Raw genomic sequence first — 18,730 nt, 5'->3', positions numbered from 1 at the left:
CCTCACCAAGCGCTGGAATTTACTCCTCGAGCCTCCCTCCCCTCCCTCCAGGGGCCCCTTAAAAACCGACAGATTTGCTGGCTTTTGGCAGTGTAGACCCTGGAGGCACTCCACGTCAAGGGGAATGGAAATCCGGAACTCTCCTTCCCCAAGACCCGGAGGCAACTGGGGACTTCCGAGTGCGGATCTGCGGGTGGGTAAGGGCACGAAGGGACAGGGAGCGAAGGTGGGTAAAAGAATTTAAAGCTACAGATCAGCCACAATCTAGCAAACGGTGGAGCGCACTCGAGGGGCTGAATGGCCTCCTCCTGTTCCAAAGGGAAGGGCTGAAGCTGCTACTTTCAGCGTCTGAAACATTAGGGGCTGTTCTGTTTTCTCCGCACCCCATCACATCTCTGCACAGCCAACCTCCTTTAGCTATCAGCTTCCATTGCTGCAGTACGAGGAGCAGAGTTCACCAACGCTTCTTAATGTGCAGTAACAAAAACAAGTGGGAAATAGCCTTTGCTCAATCATTCTCTACCTTCCTTTACTTTTCTTCCCCTATCAAGGGAGAAAAAAGCTGAAATACACCAGCCAACATACAAACACAAAAGGATTAGGAGCAGGAGTAGGCCATTCAGCCCATCGAGCCTGCTCCACCATTCAATAACATTACAGCCGGTCTGACTGTGGCAGCTGAAGATGGTTGGGCCGAGGACACTACCCTGAGGAACTCTTGCAACGATGCCCCGGAACGGAGATGACTGACCTCCAACAACCACAACCACCTTCCTTTGGGCTAGGTATGACTCCAACCAGCGGAGAGTTTTCCCCCTGATTCCCATTGACCCCAGTTTTGCTGTAGCTCCTTGATGCCACACTCGGTCAAATGCTGCCTTGATGTCAAGGGCAGTCACTCTCACCTCACCTCAGGAGTTCAGCTCTTTTGTCCATGTTTGAACCAAGGCTGTAACGAGGTCAGGAGCTGAGTGGCTCTGGCAGAACCCAAACTGAGCATCAATGAGCAGGTTATTGCTGAGCAAGTGCCACTTGATAGCACTGTTGATGACCCCTTCCATTACTTTCCTGATGGTTGACAGTAGACTGATGGGGCGGTAATTGGCCGGGGTGGATTTGTCCTGAGCTTTTTGTGTATAGGACATACCCGGGCAATTTTCCATATATCCGGGTAGATGGAGTAGCTTGGCTAGGGGCGCAGCAAGTTCTGGAGCATAAATCTTCAGTAATATTGCCAGAATACTGTTGTCAGAGCCCATAGCTTTTGCAGTATCCAGTGCCTTCAGCTATTTCTCGATATCACGTGGAGAATCGAATTAGCTGAAGACTGGCATCTGTGATGCAGGGGACCCCTGGAGGAGGCCGAGATGAATTATCCACTCGGCACTTCTGGCTGCAGATTGTAGCAAATGCTTCAGCCTTATCTTTTGCACTGATGTGGAGAATGGGGATATTTGTGGAGCCTCCTCCTCCAGTGAGTTGTTTAATTGTCCACCACCATTCACGACTGGATGTGGCAGGACTGCAGAGCTCGGATCTGATCCGTTGGTTGTGGGATCGCTCAGCTCTGTCTATCACTTGCTGCTTATACTGTTAGACACACAAGTCGTTTTGTGTTGTAGCTTCATCAGGTTGACACCTCATTTTTAGGTATCCCTGGTGCTGCTCCTGACATGCCCTCCTGCACTCTTCATTGAACCAGGGTTGATCCCCTGGCTTGATGGTAATGGTAGAGTGGGGGATATGCTGGGCCATGAGGCTATGGATCGTGGTTGAGTACAATTCTGCTGCTGCTGATGGCCCACAGCACCTCATGGTTATCTAGTCTAGAGTTGTTACATCTGTTTGAAATCTATCCCATTTAGCACAAAGGTAGTGCTACACAACACGATGGAGGGTATCCTCAATGTGAAGGCAGGACTTCGTCTCCACAACGTCTGTACGATGGTCACTACTACCGATACTGTCATGGACAGATGCATCTGCAGCAGGCAGGTGGGTGAGGATGAGGTCAAGTATGTTTTTCCCTCTTGTTGGTTCCCACACCACCTGCCACAGACCCAGTCTAGCAGCTATGTCCTTTAGGACTCAGCCAGCTCGGTCAATAGTGGTGCTACCGAGCCACTCTTGGTGATGGATATTGAATTCCCCACCCAGAGTACACTCTACACCCTTGCCACCCTCAATACTTCCTCTAAGAGTGGTGTTCAATGTGGAGGAGCACTGATTCATCAACTGAGGGGTGGGGGGGGGCAGAGGAGAGGGGTTGTGTCGTAATCAGCAGGAGGTTTTCTTGCCCATGTTTGACCTGATGCCACGAGACTTCACGTGGTCTGGAGTCAATGTTGAGGACTCCAAGGACAACTCCCTCCCGACTGTCGCCATCTCTGGACGGTGATGGTGGTATCTAGGGCATCATCTGTAAGGTACAATTCCATGAGTACAACCGTATCAGGCTGCTGCTTAACTAGTCTGTGAGACGGCTCTCCCAATTTTAACACTAAACGTTCGTAAGGAAGCCTTTGCAGGGTTGAGTTTCTGGTGCCTAGGTTGATGCCAGGCAGTCCATCTGGTTTCATTCCTTTTTTAGTGGTTTGATACAGCTGAGTGGCTTGCTTGGCCATTTCAGAGAGCGCTTAAGGGTCAACTGGAGTCACATGTAGGCCAGACCTAAAGGGCATTAGTGATGGGTTTTTACAACAATGACAGTGGTTAGACTTTTAATTCCATCCACCGTGGTGGGATTCGAACCCAGGCCCCCACAGCATTACCCTGGATTACTAGTCCAGCAACAATACCACTACACCACCGTCGCCCGATGTCTACCAGCATCAGATAAACTACTGGCTCAGGGGGTTGGGGGTGGGGGTGGGGTGGTGGGGGTAGGGCTCTCATCAGAATGACATGGGCTCAAGACCCACTTGGGATGAAATCCGGGGTGACAATCCCAAAGGGAGTGCTGCATTGTCACATACGCCGTCTTCCGGCTGAGACTTTAAGCCTCTGCTTGTCACTTCAGATGGAATTCGAAGCTCCCGCTATTTTGAAAGAGGAGCAGGGGAGTTCTCCCCGGCCTCCTGGCCAATACTTATCCCCCAGTCAACAGCAGAACAGATTATCCAGCCGTGTGTTTTATTACTGCTGTGCAAATATTGGCTACCGCGTTTCCTACATTACAGCATTAACCATATTTCAAAAGTACTTTGTTGGCTGCACAGTCGTTTGGGATGGCCCAAGGCACTGAAAGGTGCTAAATAAAAACTCCTTTGCTTGTGTTCCAAGGAATTGGAGCTGACTTTACAATAGCAACGAGAGCAGGTCAGAGGCTGGGAATCCTGCAGCGAGTAACTTGCCTCCTGACTCCCCAAAGCCTGTACCCCCCCATCTACAAGCGACAAGTCAGGAGTGTGACGGGAATATTCCCCACCCGCCTGGATGAGCGCAGCTCCCACAACACTCAAGAAGCTCGACACCGTCCAGCCCCATCCACCATGTGAAACATTCACTCCCTCCACCGTCACCGCACCGTGCCAGCCAGTGTGCATCTTCTACAGGATTCACAGCAGCAACTCACCAAGGCTCCTTCGACAGCACCTTCCAAACCCGCGACCACTACCACCCAGAAGGACAAGGGCAGCAGACAGATGGGGAACACCACCGCCTGCAAGTTCCCCTCCGAGCCACTCAGCATCCTGACTTGGAAATATAATCGGCCGTTCCTTCATCGTCGCTGGGTCAAAATCCTGGAACTCCCTCCCTAACAGCGCGGCGGGTGTCCCTACACCACATGGGACTGCAGCGGTTCAAGAAGGCAGCAGCTCACCATCACCTTCTCGAGGGGCAATTAGTGATGGGAAGTAAAAATGCTGGCCTAGCCAGCGACACCCTCATCCCAAAAATACCAAAACAGAATCTTCTTACCTTGCAATTTGGACTCGACTTTTTAAACACCCTGAAACAGAAAGAAAAATGAACACGAATTAATGTTCGCTGTCTACCCACCACCACAAAAATGCAACATTACAGAGCAAGGGTGGAATCACTTCTCAGTTTCCACCTCCCCCCACCATGTCTGCAATGGCTCAATGGTCACACTCTCACCGCTGGGTCAGAAGGTTGTGGGTTCAAGACTTGAGCAGACAAAATAAGTAAATAAATAAATTCAGGCCGGCACTTCCAGCGGAGTGCTGCACTGTCAGAGGCTCCGTCATCCGGAAATGTTAAACTGAGGCCTCACCTTGGTCCACATAGCTCTCGCGCTCTCTTGTACACATATTTCTAGCACCCCCACCCCCACCCCACCCCCCCCCCATAACCACCTCCCCCCCAACACCCCTCCCACCCACCCCCAGCCCTCTTACAATGGAGTGCTTTGGTAGTAGTCAATGTTATCGGGGAGGGGATCGCAGCTGCCCATTTGCCCCACAGCCAAGGGTCCACAGACAGCGCTGAGCCACCAACTAATCTGATCCAGCGACAGGGGGCACCGGGGAGAGCTTACCCCACCCCCCCACCCCGTCCCTGCTCTCCTTCGCAAGGGCAGCTGTGGGATTCCTCCGACACTGACCGGAATGGGGGGGGCGGTGGGGGGGAATCGTGCTACCCACTGATCCACAGCTAACATTTACGGCTTGCCTCTCGAGGGAAGCGATTACAACATCTGCCTGAAAGGCCATTTGTTGAAAGCGAGGTGCCACTCGGTACATGGTAACGGTATTGACACAAGGACCAAAAAAATAAATAAAAAAAAATCAATAGGAGGCACTGCAAAGTGAGCAAAATTTATTGGCGTCTTCGTAGGCAGCTACCTGCTGCTCTCTGTTATTAAAAGCACTTAGCATTATATACGAGCTGTTCACAAGCTGCTGCCAAGTTCACAGCCTCTAGTATACACACAGCCACCTGCCAAAGTGAACCACAGGCACGTCATGCACCATAATTCAACAGCAGGTGCTTTAACGCCGAGGGAGCGCCGGTGGAGAGTGAGCGGCGTGGTCCTGTCGGACAGGCCGAGCGGCTTGACCGTCGGGTGACGCCTGGGCAGAGAGTCGGCGGAGGGGGGGTGGGGGGGGGGGTTGCCGTTTGACCCCCACTTGGTACATGCCCACGAGGAAAGCAGGGAGTACCGGGAGAGCCCAAAGCAGGTCTGACTGCGTCGGCGGAGAGAGAGCGAGAGAAACAGAGTTAACGTTTTCGAGGCCGTACCGTAGCTTCACAGCACCGTGGAAAAGTTACAGCACAGAAGGAGGCCATTCGGCCCGTCTTGTCCATGGCCAGCCCCAGGACACCCAGGTGCCCTTTCTAATCCCACCGTCCTGCACCCGGCCCATAGCCCTGCAGCTTACAGCACTTGAGGTGCAGATCCAGGTACTTTTTAAAAGAGTTTAGAGTTTCTGCCTCTACCACCAACTTGAGCAGCGAATTCCAGACATCCAATACCCTCTGCGTAAAAAAGCTCTTCCTAATGTTCCCCCTACACCTTCTGCCACTCATTTTGAATCTATGTCCCCGCCGTCTATCTCTCCACCGATGCTGTCAGACCTGCTGCTTTTTTCCCGGTGTTTTCTGTTTTTATTTCAGATTTCAGCATCCGTAGTGTTTTGCTTTTATCCCTGGTGCATACCAGTGGCTGTACTCCACCCCAGCCTCCTCCCACGCACCCCCTCCCCCAACCCCCTCCCTCTTCAATCTCACCCCATCAGCATATCCTTCTACTCCTTTGTCCCTCGGGTGTTTATCCGGCTTCATCCTCAAATGGAGAAACGCTATTCGACTCGGCTGCTCCCTGTGGGATCGGGTCCCACGTCCTCACCACTGCCTGGATAAAGAAATCTCTCCTGAATCCCCGACTGGATTTACTAGCGGCCGCCTGATACCGAAGGCCCCTGGTTCTGCTCCCCACCACGAAAGGAAATGTTCCGTCTACCCGATCGAGCATTCTGGATTTTGAAGACCACCATCAAGCCACCCCTCGGGTTTCTCTATACTCGATGGAGTTTAGAAGGATGAGGGGGGATCTGATTGAAACTTACAGAATACTGAAAGGCCTGGATAGAGTGGACGGGGGGGAGATGTTTCCATTAGTAGGAGGGGCTAGGACCCGAGGGCACAGCCTCAGAGTAAAGGGAAGACTTTTTAGAACAGAGATGAGGAGAAACTTCTTTAGCCAGAGAGTGGTGAATCTATGGAATTCATTGCCACAGAAGGCAGTGGAGGCCAGGTCATTGAGTGTATTTATGATCGAGATAGATAGGTTCTTGATTGGTAAGGGGGATCAAAGGTTACGGGGAGAAGGTGGGAGAATGGGGTTGAGAAACTTATCAGCCATGATTGAATGGCGGAGCAGACTCGATGGGCCGAATGGCCTAATTTCTGCTCCTATGTCTTATGGTCTTCTCTTGACTGCTGTAAAGAGATCCATTTTCTTCAGCCTTTCCTGATAGTTATAACCTCTCAGCACTGGTGTTCCCCCCACCACCACCACCACCTCCCCAACAACCTTGCGAATGTTACATAACAACAGCAACTTGCATTTTTCTTTTCACAGATGCTCCAGGTCAAGGGGATGGACAGAAAGAAAAATGAGTGGGTTACATCAAGAGCAATGGGATTGAGAGGAGCTGCCAAGTGCAGTTGGGAGTGAGAAAGCCAGCCCGTCAGAAACGAAGAGCCAGCAGCCCTTGCCCCGGCGATAACCGAAGGAGGAACGGAGGGGTAAGAACCGAAGAGGACGGGGAGAAATCGGACGGGTGGGTGACTTCGGGGCACGGACTGTGGGAGGCTCGAAGAAAGCCAGGGGACAAAGCAAAGACGATGTCAACGGCCCCGGGTAAGACCCTGGTGACAACGAACAAAGGAGCCAGTGAAAGAGACATTAGGATAGATGGCCGGATACTTGGCTGAAGAGGTAGGTTTTATGGAAGGTCAAAGGGAGAGGGAGGGAGTGGGGAAGGGGGAGGGAGGGAGGGACAGGGGAGGGAGAGAAGGGGGGAGGAGAGAAGGTGGGGAGAGAGATAGATTTGGGGAGGAAATTCCCATGGCCGCCAGCGATGAGTGAAAAGAGGGCCCGGGGCAGAGTGGGGGGGATGGACAAAAGACCAGAGTTGGAGGAATGCACAGCTCTTGCGGGGCTAGAGGAGGTTACAGAGATAGGGGCAGGCCGAGGCTATGTAGGCAGTGAAAAACGAGGAGGAGCGTTTTCAATCGGGGCACTGCCGGGGCTGGGAGCCACCGTAGATCAGAGAGCAGAAAGGCGTGATGGAGCGAGCAGGACTCGGTGCGAGTTAGGACCCAAGCAGCAGAGGTTCGGACGAATTAATGTTTACGGAAGGCATGAAGGTAGCCAGGAGAGCAGAGGAGGAGTTGAGTCGAGTCGAGTCGAGAGGGAACAAAGGCTCGACTGAGGGCCTCGGCAGCAGGCTGGCCGAGAGAGGCAGACGTGGGGCGATGTGTGGTCTCTGCGATGGCGAGAATTATGGGGTCGGAAGGTCAGCACAGGGTCAAGCAGGACGCCAACACTGTGCGCACTGATCCAGCCTCAGGCTGTCTGGGAATGGTTAATAGGAGCTTGCACACATAGCCACCAGAGTTAGAGTAAAGGTTACCGGCTCGCCGCAGCCCAATAACCCAATAACGAGAGCCATTGCTTGTTAATTTATGATGGCAAAAGGCTAATTGCACTTGGAGCCACTGAGCTTCTTTTTTTTTAATAAAGTTCCTGATCTGCTTTATACAGCTTCGCTGGAGAAAACCACACACTCGCACCAGCTCTGGCTGGGGCGATGATGCAGAGAGTGAACGACATTTCAGCTACATCTGTCCTTTCTGCACCACTGGTATCCCTTCCACCTGCCTCGTCCACCGCAGCCAGACCAGCCCAGCTCACGTTCAAAGGGAACGTTTGGAGCAAGGGGGGAGGCCCACGGACACCGGCGCATCAGCCGATGGATTCGGAACAGGTAGAAAGGAAGCTACTGCGAGGGGCCGGAAATCTGAAGCCAAAAAAGCAGAAATCTCAGCAGGTCTGGCGGCATCCGTGGAGAGAGAAACAGTCAACGTTTCGAGTCTGTCTGAGCCTTCTTCAGAGCTCTGAAAGGGAGGGTCTGAAGAATAAGCTCTGAAGGAGAGTCACATGGACCGAAACGTTAACTCTATTTCTCTCTCCACAGAGGCTGCCGGACACGAGTTTGGAACAGGGTCGGTACTTACAATAGGACTCGTGGCAAAACAGCTGACTTTACAGCAGCGAATGAGGACTCAGCTCACAGAACCTATTTAAGCAGCAAACAGTCTACAAAGTCTATTCAGACAGGGTGTGCCCGTGAGTTACGGCAAATCGAGCTCATGAACGAAACCACAGCAAAACCTCCTGATAAAAACAGGGGGGAATTTCTCCAAAAGAATGCAGTCAGTGGAGGATAGTTACATAAACTGTACATGTGAAAATCAATTCCAGTGACTTAAGCACAATTGACCAGGAGTGGGCTGGTGGGGTGTTAGTGGTGGCAGTAAATCACCTATATATATATCACAATTCTAACCAGGAAGAAAGCATCACTACATGTAACTGTGTTGTAGGTGATCTACTTCACTACTGCTCCCCAGGTTGTGTTTGGAAGACTACGCTTTTAGCATTAGTTATATCTTTCAGCTGGAGCTGGTATGTTCAGTCTCACTATTATGAAGGCTTGGCTGCCTCCGAATCTCCACTCAGCGCTGATCTGCTCAGGTCCAGGAAGTATGGAAAATTGCACGCAAAGCTACTGCCAAGGCACAGAGCGTCCCCTACACCTTCCCCTTGTGACCATTAGATCCTGAGGTGTAGCTGAATAAGGTGTGGTCCCCATCTCCAAATGGGAGGGAGAGAGAGAGAGACAGAGAAATAGGGACACAGAGAGAGAGAGACTGGGACACAGGGACAGAGAGAGAGAGAGACAGGGACACAGAGAGAGAGACAGACAGGAACACAGAGACAGATGGGAACACAGAGACAGACAGAGAGACAGACAGACAGAGAGAGAGGGGGGCACAGAGTCAGACAGACAGAGAGGGGACACACAGAGAAGGGGAGAGACAGAGAGAGAGAGAGACAGAGACAGAGACAGGGAGAAAGAGACAGAGAGACAGACAGAGACAGACAGAGACAGAGACAGAGACAGAGAGAGACAGACAGAGACAAACAGAGACAGAGAGAGAGACAGAGAGAGACAGACAGAGACAGAGAGAGAGAGACAGAGAGAGAGAGACAGAGACAGAGACAGGGAGAAAGAGACAGAGAGACAGACAGAGACAGACAGAGACAGAGACAGAGAGAGAGACAGACAGAGACAGAGAGAGAGACAGACAGAGACAGACAGAGACAGACAGAGACAGAGACAGAGAGAGACAGACAGAGACAGAGACAGAGAGAGACAGAGAGAGACAGAGAGAGACAGAGAGAGAGAGAGAGAGAGAGAGACAGAGAGAGAGGGACAAAGAGAGAGAGACAAAGAGACCCCACACCCACAGTGCAAAATTTCTGATTGAATACTTGGTCCCTATGAGAAAGGATCCAGCTGCTCTTGTATGCCGAATACCTTCATGTGTCATTGATCAGAGGGACTTCGCTCTCTCTCTCTCCCCCTCCCTCCTCCCATCAGGAATCACAGATTCAAAATATCAACAACAGATGGTGGAGGCAGGTTCAAGTGAGGCATTCAGGAGGGAATTGAATCATTATCTGGAAAGGGAGAATGTGCAGGGCTATGGGGAGAAGGTGGGGGAGTGGCACTAGGTGAATTGCTCCTGCGGAGGGCCAGCACAAACACAATGGGCCGAAAAGCCGCCCTTCTGTGTCATATCTATTTTGTGATTCTACGATTCAGATTAAGCAATACGCTTGGCGCTGCTGTTATGCAGTGGCTATGCAAGCGGCATCTTCCACTGATAGGATGCTGCTATCAATCCAAATAGACGTTCTGCCTACACAACGTCATGTATGAATTACAATGCCAGGCGCATGGGCGTCCCAGCGATTGGCTGATTGAATCAAACAGCACATTCCTTCTGTTGTTCGCAACAGGCAGAGTACGGACTGTACTCAACCCAGCCCGCACTTGCAAAACCACCCCCCCCCCGCCACCCCCGAGACAAAACATCGACTGTCAGATGTGATTCCGCGATTGGACAGCACTCGGTGAACAACCCTGAGTGCGCTAATAGCTACACTAACAACCAATTTAAGATAATCAGTCGAGATCATAACATGGCTCATTTGCACTTTCTAGAAGTGACATACGGCCATGCACAGGGACTCACTCGCTTCAAATAAAAGGAATATGTTCAACAAGCCTTGTGCCTTTATTGAATTACCTGGGAGCTTTGGAGGGGGTGGGGAGGGGGTCTATAGATCACCCCCCGACCTTTGCTTTCTCCATGGTAGCACCCCGGCCAATCAGAGTTGATGTGCCAAACAGTCGGCGACCTTTTCTCCTGTAGTATAAGCTGTGGTGATGGTTTGAAATTTGGCATTCTTGCATTTGTCCTGATGCGCGCCAAGGTGAGAAAGCTTCAGCAGCTTGTCTCTCCTTTCCTTGAAAATCACAGGCAGAAGAAAGCAAGGCCAGCAGGGGGAGGGGGGGGGGGGGGGGGTGGGTAAGGTGAGCTCACTTTAAAGGGGAAAGTCATCAAACTGGAACGTTGAACCCTCAACATTGGCACAAACGCAGTCAGGCCCAACATCAGGCCAGTTGCAGAGTCACCCAATCACAGAACTCCCTTTGAACGGTGAACAGGGCAATATTGGATTCATCCCCCACCCCTCACCCCACGTACAAGCTTTGCCACAATCCTGACATGCATTGCTAATGAAACCACCCCTCCCTCCCTCCCTGTTACCCCGCCCTCCGTGTTACTGTAAACACGGCCAGAAGATTGAGGAGGAAGGATTGGAGAGGCAGGGCAGGGGTAGCTCTCCAACCCTTGGCCAACACTCTTCCCTCAGCCACAGCTCAGTTGGCAACACTCTCGCCTCTCGAGTCAGGGGGTTGCGGGTTCAAGCCCCGCCCCAGGGGGCATGAGCACTAAATCGAGGCCCACGCTCCCAGCGTAGGACTGCGGGCATGCTGCACAGTAAGAGGAGTCTTCTTTCAGACGAGACACAAAATCGAGGTCCCGTCTGCCCTTTCAGGTGGGCATAAAACATCCCACAGTGCCCTTCAAAAGAAGGATGGGGGAGGGGGGGTGGCGGGGAATTCTCCTTGGCGTTCTGAGGCCAATATTTATCCCGTAATCAAAATCATAACAACAGGCACTGGTTAATCATCACATTGCTGCCTCTAGGGTCTTCCTGTGAGTAAATTGGCTGTTGCTACATTACAACAGTAACTACACTTCAAAAAGTACTTCACCGGCTGTGAACTAGAACTAGAACTAGGGGATCACTGTTTAAAAATAAGGGGTCACTCATTTAACACAGCGAGGAGGAGAAATTCTCTTTCTCTCTCTCGGAGGGTCGCAATTCTTTGGAACTCTCTTCCTCAAAAGGGCGGTGGAAGCAGAGTCGCTGAATATTTTTAAGGCAGAGCTAGATAGATTCTTGATTAACAAGAAGGGTGAAAGGTTATCCGGGTAGGGAGGAATGTGGGGCTGAGGTCACAATCAGATCAGCCACGACCTTATTGAATGGTGGAGCAGGCTCGAGGGGCCGATTGGCCTACTCCTGCTCCCAGCTCAAGTGAAGCACTTTGTGATGTCCTGAGGTCGCAAAAGGTGCTACGTAAAGGCAAGTTTGTTTGAACAGGAGAGGTACGACATTGGACACGGTAGGGTGAGGAGAGTTGGGAATGGGGATGATAAAGGGTGATTGTGCCAAAACGAATGAAGGTTGGCGTGTACAGATGCGCGCACGCTCACTTCCCACACCCCCACTCCCACCCACCGGCAACAAATTGCACCTCAAACAGCGTTTCCGTGTGCAAGCAAGGCCGAGCAAAGTGAACCATGGCTGAGGGCCAGCACTGGAACAAATCACCTTGCGAGGAAATGAATTGTTTCGAAGCCAGCACATCTGTAGAGTGATCACTGCAAATCGAGATCAGCTGTTTCCATCGAATCCTTCCAGAACTGATGCGGACACCGGTTGAAGTCACAAGCAGACAGCATCCAATCGGCACCCCCACCACCCCCTGCTCTCCTTGACATTGTGATCTCAGGACAAGAGACTCTTGGGTGTCTAAAGGAATGCCTCCTACATGAAGTCCATAACTGAAGGGATTAAGATGGTTCCTCTATCTTCCGACCAACATTCCACCAACGTGATAGCCGGGTTGCCACATGTTTGGAAGATGTGAGTGCCTGGAAACGCAGCTGAGCCAGCCACATAAATTCTGCGACCAGGAGAACAGGGTGTTCAGCAGCCAGAGCTTCCCCTCGTCACTCCCCATCGCCTACAAGGCTGCAGTCAGCATGGGACACTCAGGATTGTGATGGAATACCCTCCACTTGCCTGGATGAGTGCAGCTCCAACGACACTCAAGAAGCTTGACAGCGTCCAGGACAAAGCAGCCTCGCTTGACTGCACCCCATCAACCACCTTAAACATTCACGCCCTCCATCACCGACGCACAGTAGCAGCAGTGTGTGTACCATCTACAAGACGCATTGCAGGAATTCACCAATTCCTTCGACAGCACCTTCCAAACCCACCACCACTACCACCTAGAAGGGCAAGGGGAGCAGACCCATGGGAACCCCACTCCCACCTGCAGATTCCCCTCCAAGCCACACACCATCCTGAGACTTGGAAATATATCCCTGTTCCTTCCCTGTCGCTGGATCGAAATCCTGGAACTCCCTCCCCAACAGCGCTGTGGGCGTTCCTTTGGGACACAGACTGCAGCTCGCCACCACCTTCCCAAGGGCAGTTAGGAATGGGCAATAAAGGCAGGACCCGAGGACAGGGGTGGGAAAGCGGAGCACCCAATCAACTTGGACCTGTTGGGCTGAATGGCCTGTCTTGGTTCTGGACATTTTGTGTGCTTAGGGTTGATTGTCTTTGGGGCTGGAGTGGAATTTCTCAGTTTGTTTCTGTAAAGTTCTTTCCCTCTTCCAGCATATTCATTGACCATAGCAAAAAAAAAAGATGGGGTGGTGGAGCCTGCAAGTTACTCTTTTATGTCATGAGGTGCCACCGGCTTGATGGACCAGTTAGTCATCTGCTATCCTTTTAGGTTCACTGTCAAGTCACTACATCAGAGGGGGAGCATAAACCGCTCAACTAGAACTTAACCAGTTTAATCACCATCTTTCATACTTCATAAACTTGAGTTCATCCAAAACTCTTCTGTTGGCCCAAATCCTAACTCGCACCACATCTTGCTCACCTATCACCTGCCCCGTGTACACTGACCTACACTGGGCTCCCAGTCCAGCAACACCTCTGACTTAAAATTCTCATCCTGGCTTCCAAATCCCTCCGTGGCACTTGCGACCCTCTCCCCTATCTCCACAACCTCCTGCAGTCCCACCGCTCTCCCCGAATTCCGGCCTCGCGAGCATCTCCGATTTTAACCACTCCACCCTTGGCAGCCAAGCCTTCAGCTGCTTTGGCCTTCAGCTCGGGAATTCCCTCCCTCGATATCTGTCGAAGCGCAACTCTCTAAAGACAGATCTTCAAAACTTACTTTGAGCAAACTTTGAGTCACCTGTTCCAATGTGGCTTCACGTGATATGGTGCCAAACAAGTCGCCTATGAAGCCTTGGTACCTTTTCACTTCATAAGATACCCCATGTAAACGCAAGTGTTTACGTTACCTCAGCGAACCTTTGCCAGTGACCATTACAAACTGCCCCGAGCTTTGTCCGTCGGTTTAATACTGACCCAGCAGACAAGAGGGTCTAGTGAGCGCGTGCGGCTCGAGGGGTTGGAAGACCATTACAGGTGTCCGTACTTCATCCTGCTTAGGGGGCCTTTTCAGCTGATGCGTGTTCATGTGCATCCCCAGGAACAGTTACATCAGAACGCCCTCCTTTCCATAACAAGAGAACATTCTTGAAGCGACAGAACATGGAATCCTGGGCCCCAGTCAGGTTACAGCAGAAGGGAAGACAGACCAGAGAGAGAAATTAAATGTCAGCTCCCCCCACCCCATACACCCCCACCCCCACGTATTGAGGGTGCTACCAGAGATGAAGAGTAAACGTAGCTTAATCCCCAAGTTGTGGGCTTTCTCCCTAAACCTCTCCACCCCTTCCTTTAAGACGCTTCTTAAAACCTACCTCTTGGGCCAAGCTTTAGGTCGCCTGCCCTAATACCTCTCTACGTGGCTCGGAGTTAAATTTTGTTTGCTAACCGCTCCCATGAAACACGTCAGGGCATTTTTTACTAGGTTGAAAAGGTGCTAGATAAGTGCAGGTCGTCGTTGCCCGAGATTGAGCGTGGGGGTCTTTAGATATTCTCCGACGCAGGTATGGACGTGGAGCTGCAGTGAATTTAATGGATGAAATCTGGAATGTAGAGCTATGAGAAATAGGAGGAGTAGGGCCATTCAGCCCGCTAGCCCAGTCCGTCATTCAATGATCATGGTTAATCTATTTCAACGCCATTTTCCTGCACGATCCCTGTATCCCTTGAGGTCTTTAATCTGTAGAGATCTATCGATCTGAGTCTTGAAACTATCATCGGTTGTTGTAAAAACTCATCTGGCTGACTAGTGTCCTCTGAGAAAGGAAATCTGCCATGCTCCCCCGGTCTTGCCGACGTGTGACTCCAGACCCACGGCGATGCGGTTGACTCTTAGCTTCCCTCGAGGCGATGTAGGGATAGGCGACAAATGCTGGGGCCCCCAGCCTTGCCAGCGACGCCCACACAGAATTTTGAAAAAGTACTCCGCGTCCCTCCGTTAAAGTAACTGAGGAAAAGCGTGGGCTCCCAAGATGGAGCGCTAACCTCCCTGGGGTCAGGCATTATCTTCCACACAGAGGAGAATATGGCTCATGCATATTTTTAAACTCAAGTGAAATGAGAAGTACAGAAATAACTCGCATTGGCTGCTGTGCTCAACAAAAAAAAAAAATCAACTCAGCAAACAGGAGCCGAGCCAAGCAGGGAAGGTCAAGTGCAGTCAAGGCCTCCGCGTGGGCAAGACGTCGAGGGTTGGTCTTTTTCCGCCCTCGATGTGGCAGTGCCCCCTGCGTTCCACCCCGCCCATGGCTGATAACAGCTCTCGCCCTCTGGGACCCTTTCGTCTTGAACTGCTCCAACCTCTCCCTGTTTTTTTTTTAAGAATAAAAGGCCTTCAAGGAACCCATCTCGCTTCCACCAAAATCTTGGCAAACCTCCCACAGTGGGATGGTGGCGTAGTGGTGGCGTCGCAGGGCTTAGTAACCCAAAGGCCCAGGAGGAGCCAGTGGAGGGGGGGGTGGGGGGGGGTGGGGGGGCGCGGTCTGATGGCAAGGGGAGTAGGGAGTGGGGAGCAAGGCCTTCGGTTCAAATCCCACCACAGCAGCTGATGGAATTTGAATTCAACTAACAATAAAGTCTGGAACTGAAAGCCAGTCTGAGCGACAGTGACCATGACGCTAATCGCCAATCGTTGTGAAAACCCACTAATCCCCCTTCAGGGAAGGAAATCTTACCCAGTCCTTACCCGGTCTGGCCTACATAGCAATGGGGTTGACTCTTAACCGCAACCCCGCCCCCCCCTCCCCGCCCTTCGACGCGGCTTTGAACTCGGTTCAAGAGCAACTAGGGACAGGCAACAAACGCTGGCCTTGCCACATCCCATAAAAACACTCTCCAGCAAAAGTTTAACTCTTCACCTTCACATGAATCCCCCGAGGCCTCAATTAAAAAAAGGCATCAACTCTCCCAAACCCCCGTTGAGATTTTAAAAGGAAATTTCCTGATTAAAAGTCTTCCGATATTTTTCCACCTCCCCCCCACCCCACCTCCCCCCCCAACCCCCCGGGAGAATACTGGGGTACAGAGGGACCCAAGCGTCCTTGCACATGAATCACAGAGAGATCACAGGTACAACGAGCGATCAGGAAGACAAACGGAATGTCGGCCTTTATTGCAGAGGGGGGGGAATGGAGTATAAAAATAGGGAAGTCTTGTTACAGCTGTACAGGGCGTTGGCGAGATCACACCTGGGGTACTGTGCACAGTTTTAGTCACCTTACTTAAGGAGGGACATACTTGCACCGCATGCAGTTCAGAGATGGTTCACTGGACTGATTCCTGGGATGAAGGGGTTGTCTTAAGAGGAAAGGTTGAGCAGTTTGGGCCCATTGGAGTTTAGGGAGGTGATCTCTTTGAAACATAGAAGATTCTGAGGGGGCTCGACAGGGTAGATGCTCAGAGGATGTTCCCCCTTGTGGGGGAATCCAGAACCAGAATAAGGGATCTCCCATTTCAGATGGATGAGGAGGAATTTCTTCTCTCAGAGGGTCGTTAGTGCTTGGAATTCTCTTCCCCGGTCAGTAGTAGAGCCAGGTCAAGGCTTGAGTTAGAGAGATTTTTGATCGACAAGGGAATCGAGGGTTATGGGGTGGGTGGGCAGGCAGGGAAGTGGAGTTAAGGCCACAATCAGATCAAGCCAGGATCTAGTTGAATGGCAGGGCAGGCTCGATGGACTGAAGGGCCAACTCCTGCTCCTATTCCTTACCATCTTATGTGAGAGCTGTGCAGGCGAGGGAAGTGGTGCAAGGTTGGGTCAGTGGCAAGTTCGGAGGGAGCTGGTCCCAATCAGGCTACCGATTGGATAGAGGGTTTGATACAGCGGAGCTCTGTGTTCTCTGGTTACAGAGCAATGCAGGATAAGGGTGCCTCGTCCCCTGGAATGGTTTGGAGTTGAAGATTAAGCTCCAGGATATTGTTGCAAGCCAACCAGAGAGAGAAATCGACAGGTCATTTAAAAAGAGTGCTCTCCAACCCCGCCCCCCGCCCAATTTATTTGAGCACTTCTTCTTAAATCATTCTCAAAATGATGGAGACGAAGTGCGGGGGTAGGGGCTGGGGGTGGGGGTGGGTCTGTATGACTGACAAGTCAAGAATTATCCAATCAGATAATGGAAGTCTTTTGGCTTTCCTATTGGCTGTGGAAAGGAGGTTCACCACCAGCATGGGAGTCTTGGGTGACAAATGGTGGGAGGAGGAGGAGCCAAACAAGGCAGGTATTGTGACCACCAGTTGTCTCAAAGCTCTTTACAGCCAATGAAGTACTTATTGAAGTGTAGTCACTGCTGCAATGTAGGAAACGCAGCAACCAATTTGCATGCAGCAAGCTCTCCCAACACAGCAATGTGATAAACTGCCAATCAGTCTCAACTTCGTGACGTGAGAGCTGAGCCCACAACCTGCAATCTCAAGAATGCTACCAACTGAACCACTGCTGACAGGCGGGCTACTCGGCTATCTGCAGGCCCGCTCATTGGCCATGACTCAATGGATTGTGCTCTCTCTCCACAGAGCCAGACGCTGTGGGTTCAAGTCTCACTCCGGAGCAGGAATGAGGGAGTGCTGTCCTTTGGGTGGCACGCACATACAACCTGCCCCCAGTCCCCAGGAGGAATAGGCCATTCAGCCCCTCGAGCCTGCTCCACCATTCAATAAGACCATGGCTGATCCCACGTTACCATCTACCCCCGATAACCTTAGATTCCCTTGCCTAACGAGAATCTATCTCCCTCCGCCTTAAAAATATTCAGTGACCCCGCCCGCACCACCTTCTGAGGTAGAGAGTTCCAAAGTCTCTCAGCCCTCAAAGAAAAAAAACTCTCCTCGTCTCTGTCCTTTAAGGGCGACCCCTAACTTTAAAACAGCGCCCTCTCATTCTGTATTCATCCACAAGAGGAAAGTTCCTTTCCACGTCCACCTTGTCAAGGCCATTCAGGACCTTGTATAATTCAATCAAATCACCCCTCACTCTTCTCAACTCCAGTGGAAACAAGCCCAGTCTGTCCAACCTTTCCTCCAAAGACAACCCCGCTCATTCCAGGTATCAATCTGGTAAACCTCCCCCGAACCGTCTCCAATGCATTTACATCCTTCCTTAAATAAGGAAACCCAAACTGCACACAGTATTCGAGGTTCATACTGTGCACAGCTTTGGTCTCCTATGATTGCGTTAGAAGCAGTTCAGAGAAGGTTGACGTGACTCATTCCTGGGATGAAGGGCTTACCTTACAAATAGGTTGGGCCTGCATCTATTGGAGTTTAGAAGAACGAGGGGTGGTCTTATTGAAACATAGGAGATCCTGAGGTCTCTTGACAGGTTAGATGCCGGGAGGGTGTTCTCACCCTCGTGGGACAGTCTAGAACTAGGGGACACAGTTTAAGAATGAGAGGGCTCCCTTTTAAGATGGAGGAGGAGGAGGAGAATTTTTTTTTTCTCTCAAGAGGGCCCTTAGGGTTTGGAATTCTCTCCCCCAGCGAGCAGCAGAGGCTGGGTCACTGAATATATCCAAGGCCGAGTTTGACAGATCATTGATCCGCAAGGGAGTGAGTTACAGGGCTCAGGGCAGAAGGTGGAGTTGAGACCACATCAGATCAGCCACGAGCTTATTGAATGGCGGAGCAGGCTTGAGGGGGTGGGGTGGGGAGCGGTGAGGGGAGGCGAGGGCAACAGGATCTTCCGAATTGGGAGCATCAGATTTGGAAACCGCAGTGCGTTGGCTGAAAGTTGCTCTCCCCTCACGCTGCGCTGGCACTGGTAGGAGCCGGTGACTACACTTGTTTGTTTCTGCTGCA

At 51.5% G+C, this 18,730-nt stretch overlaps 1 protein-coding gene across 3 annotated transcripts in view; it reads right to left on the bottom strand.

Annotated features, from left to right (window-relative positions):
- The window catches only part of LOC121272389 (arrestin red cell), a 141,577-nt gene that overhangs the window by 48,373 nt on the left and 74,474 nt on the right, over positions 1-18,730 (bottom strand). For 2 of the 3 annotated variants that reach the window (XM_041179057.1, XM_041179056.1), the window contains exon 2: positions 3,922-3,952. In XM_041179057.1, coding sequence (XP_041034991.1) covers positions 3,922-3,952 — 31 coding nt within the window. Of the gene's footprint in view, positions 1-3,921; positions 3,953-5,694; positions 5,819-18,730 lie in introns of all 3 variants that reach the window. The other variant, XM_041179059.1, reaches the window with a different exon arrangement.

The sequence above is a fragment of the Carcharodon carcharias genome, chromosome 33 (assembly GCF_017639515.1).
Source record: "Carcharodon carcharias isolate sCarCar2 chromosome 33, sCarCar2.pri, whole genome shotgun sequence".
Taxonomy (NCBI): domain Eukaryota; kingdom Metazoa; phylum Chordata; class Chondrichthyes; order Lamniformes; family Lamnidae; genus Carcharodon; species Carcharodon carcharias.
Note: the sequence above shows the minus strand (reverse complement) of the source record. Positions and strands in the feature narration are given on the sequence as shown.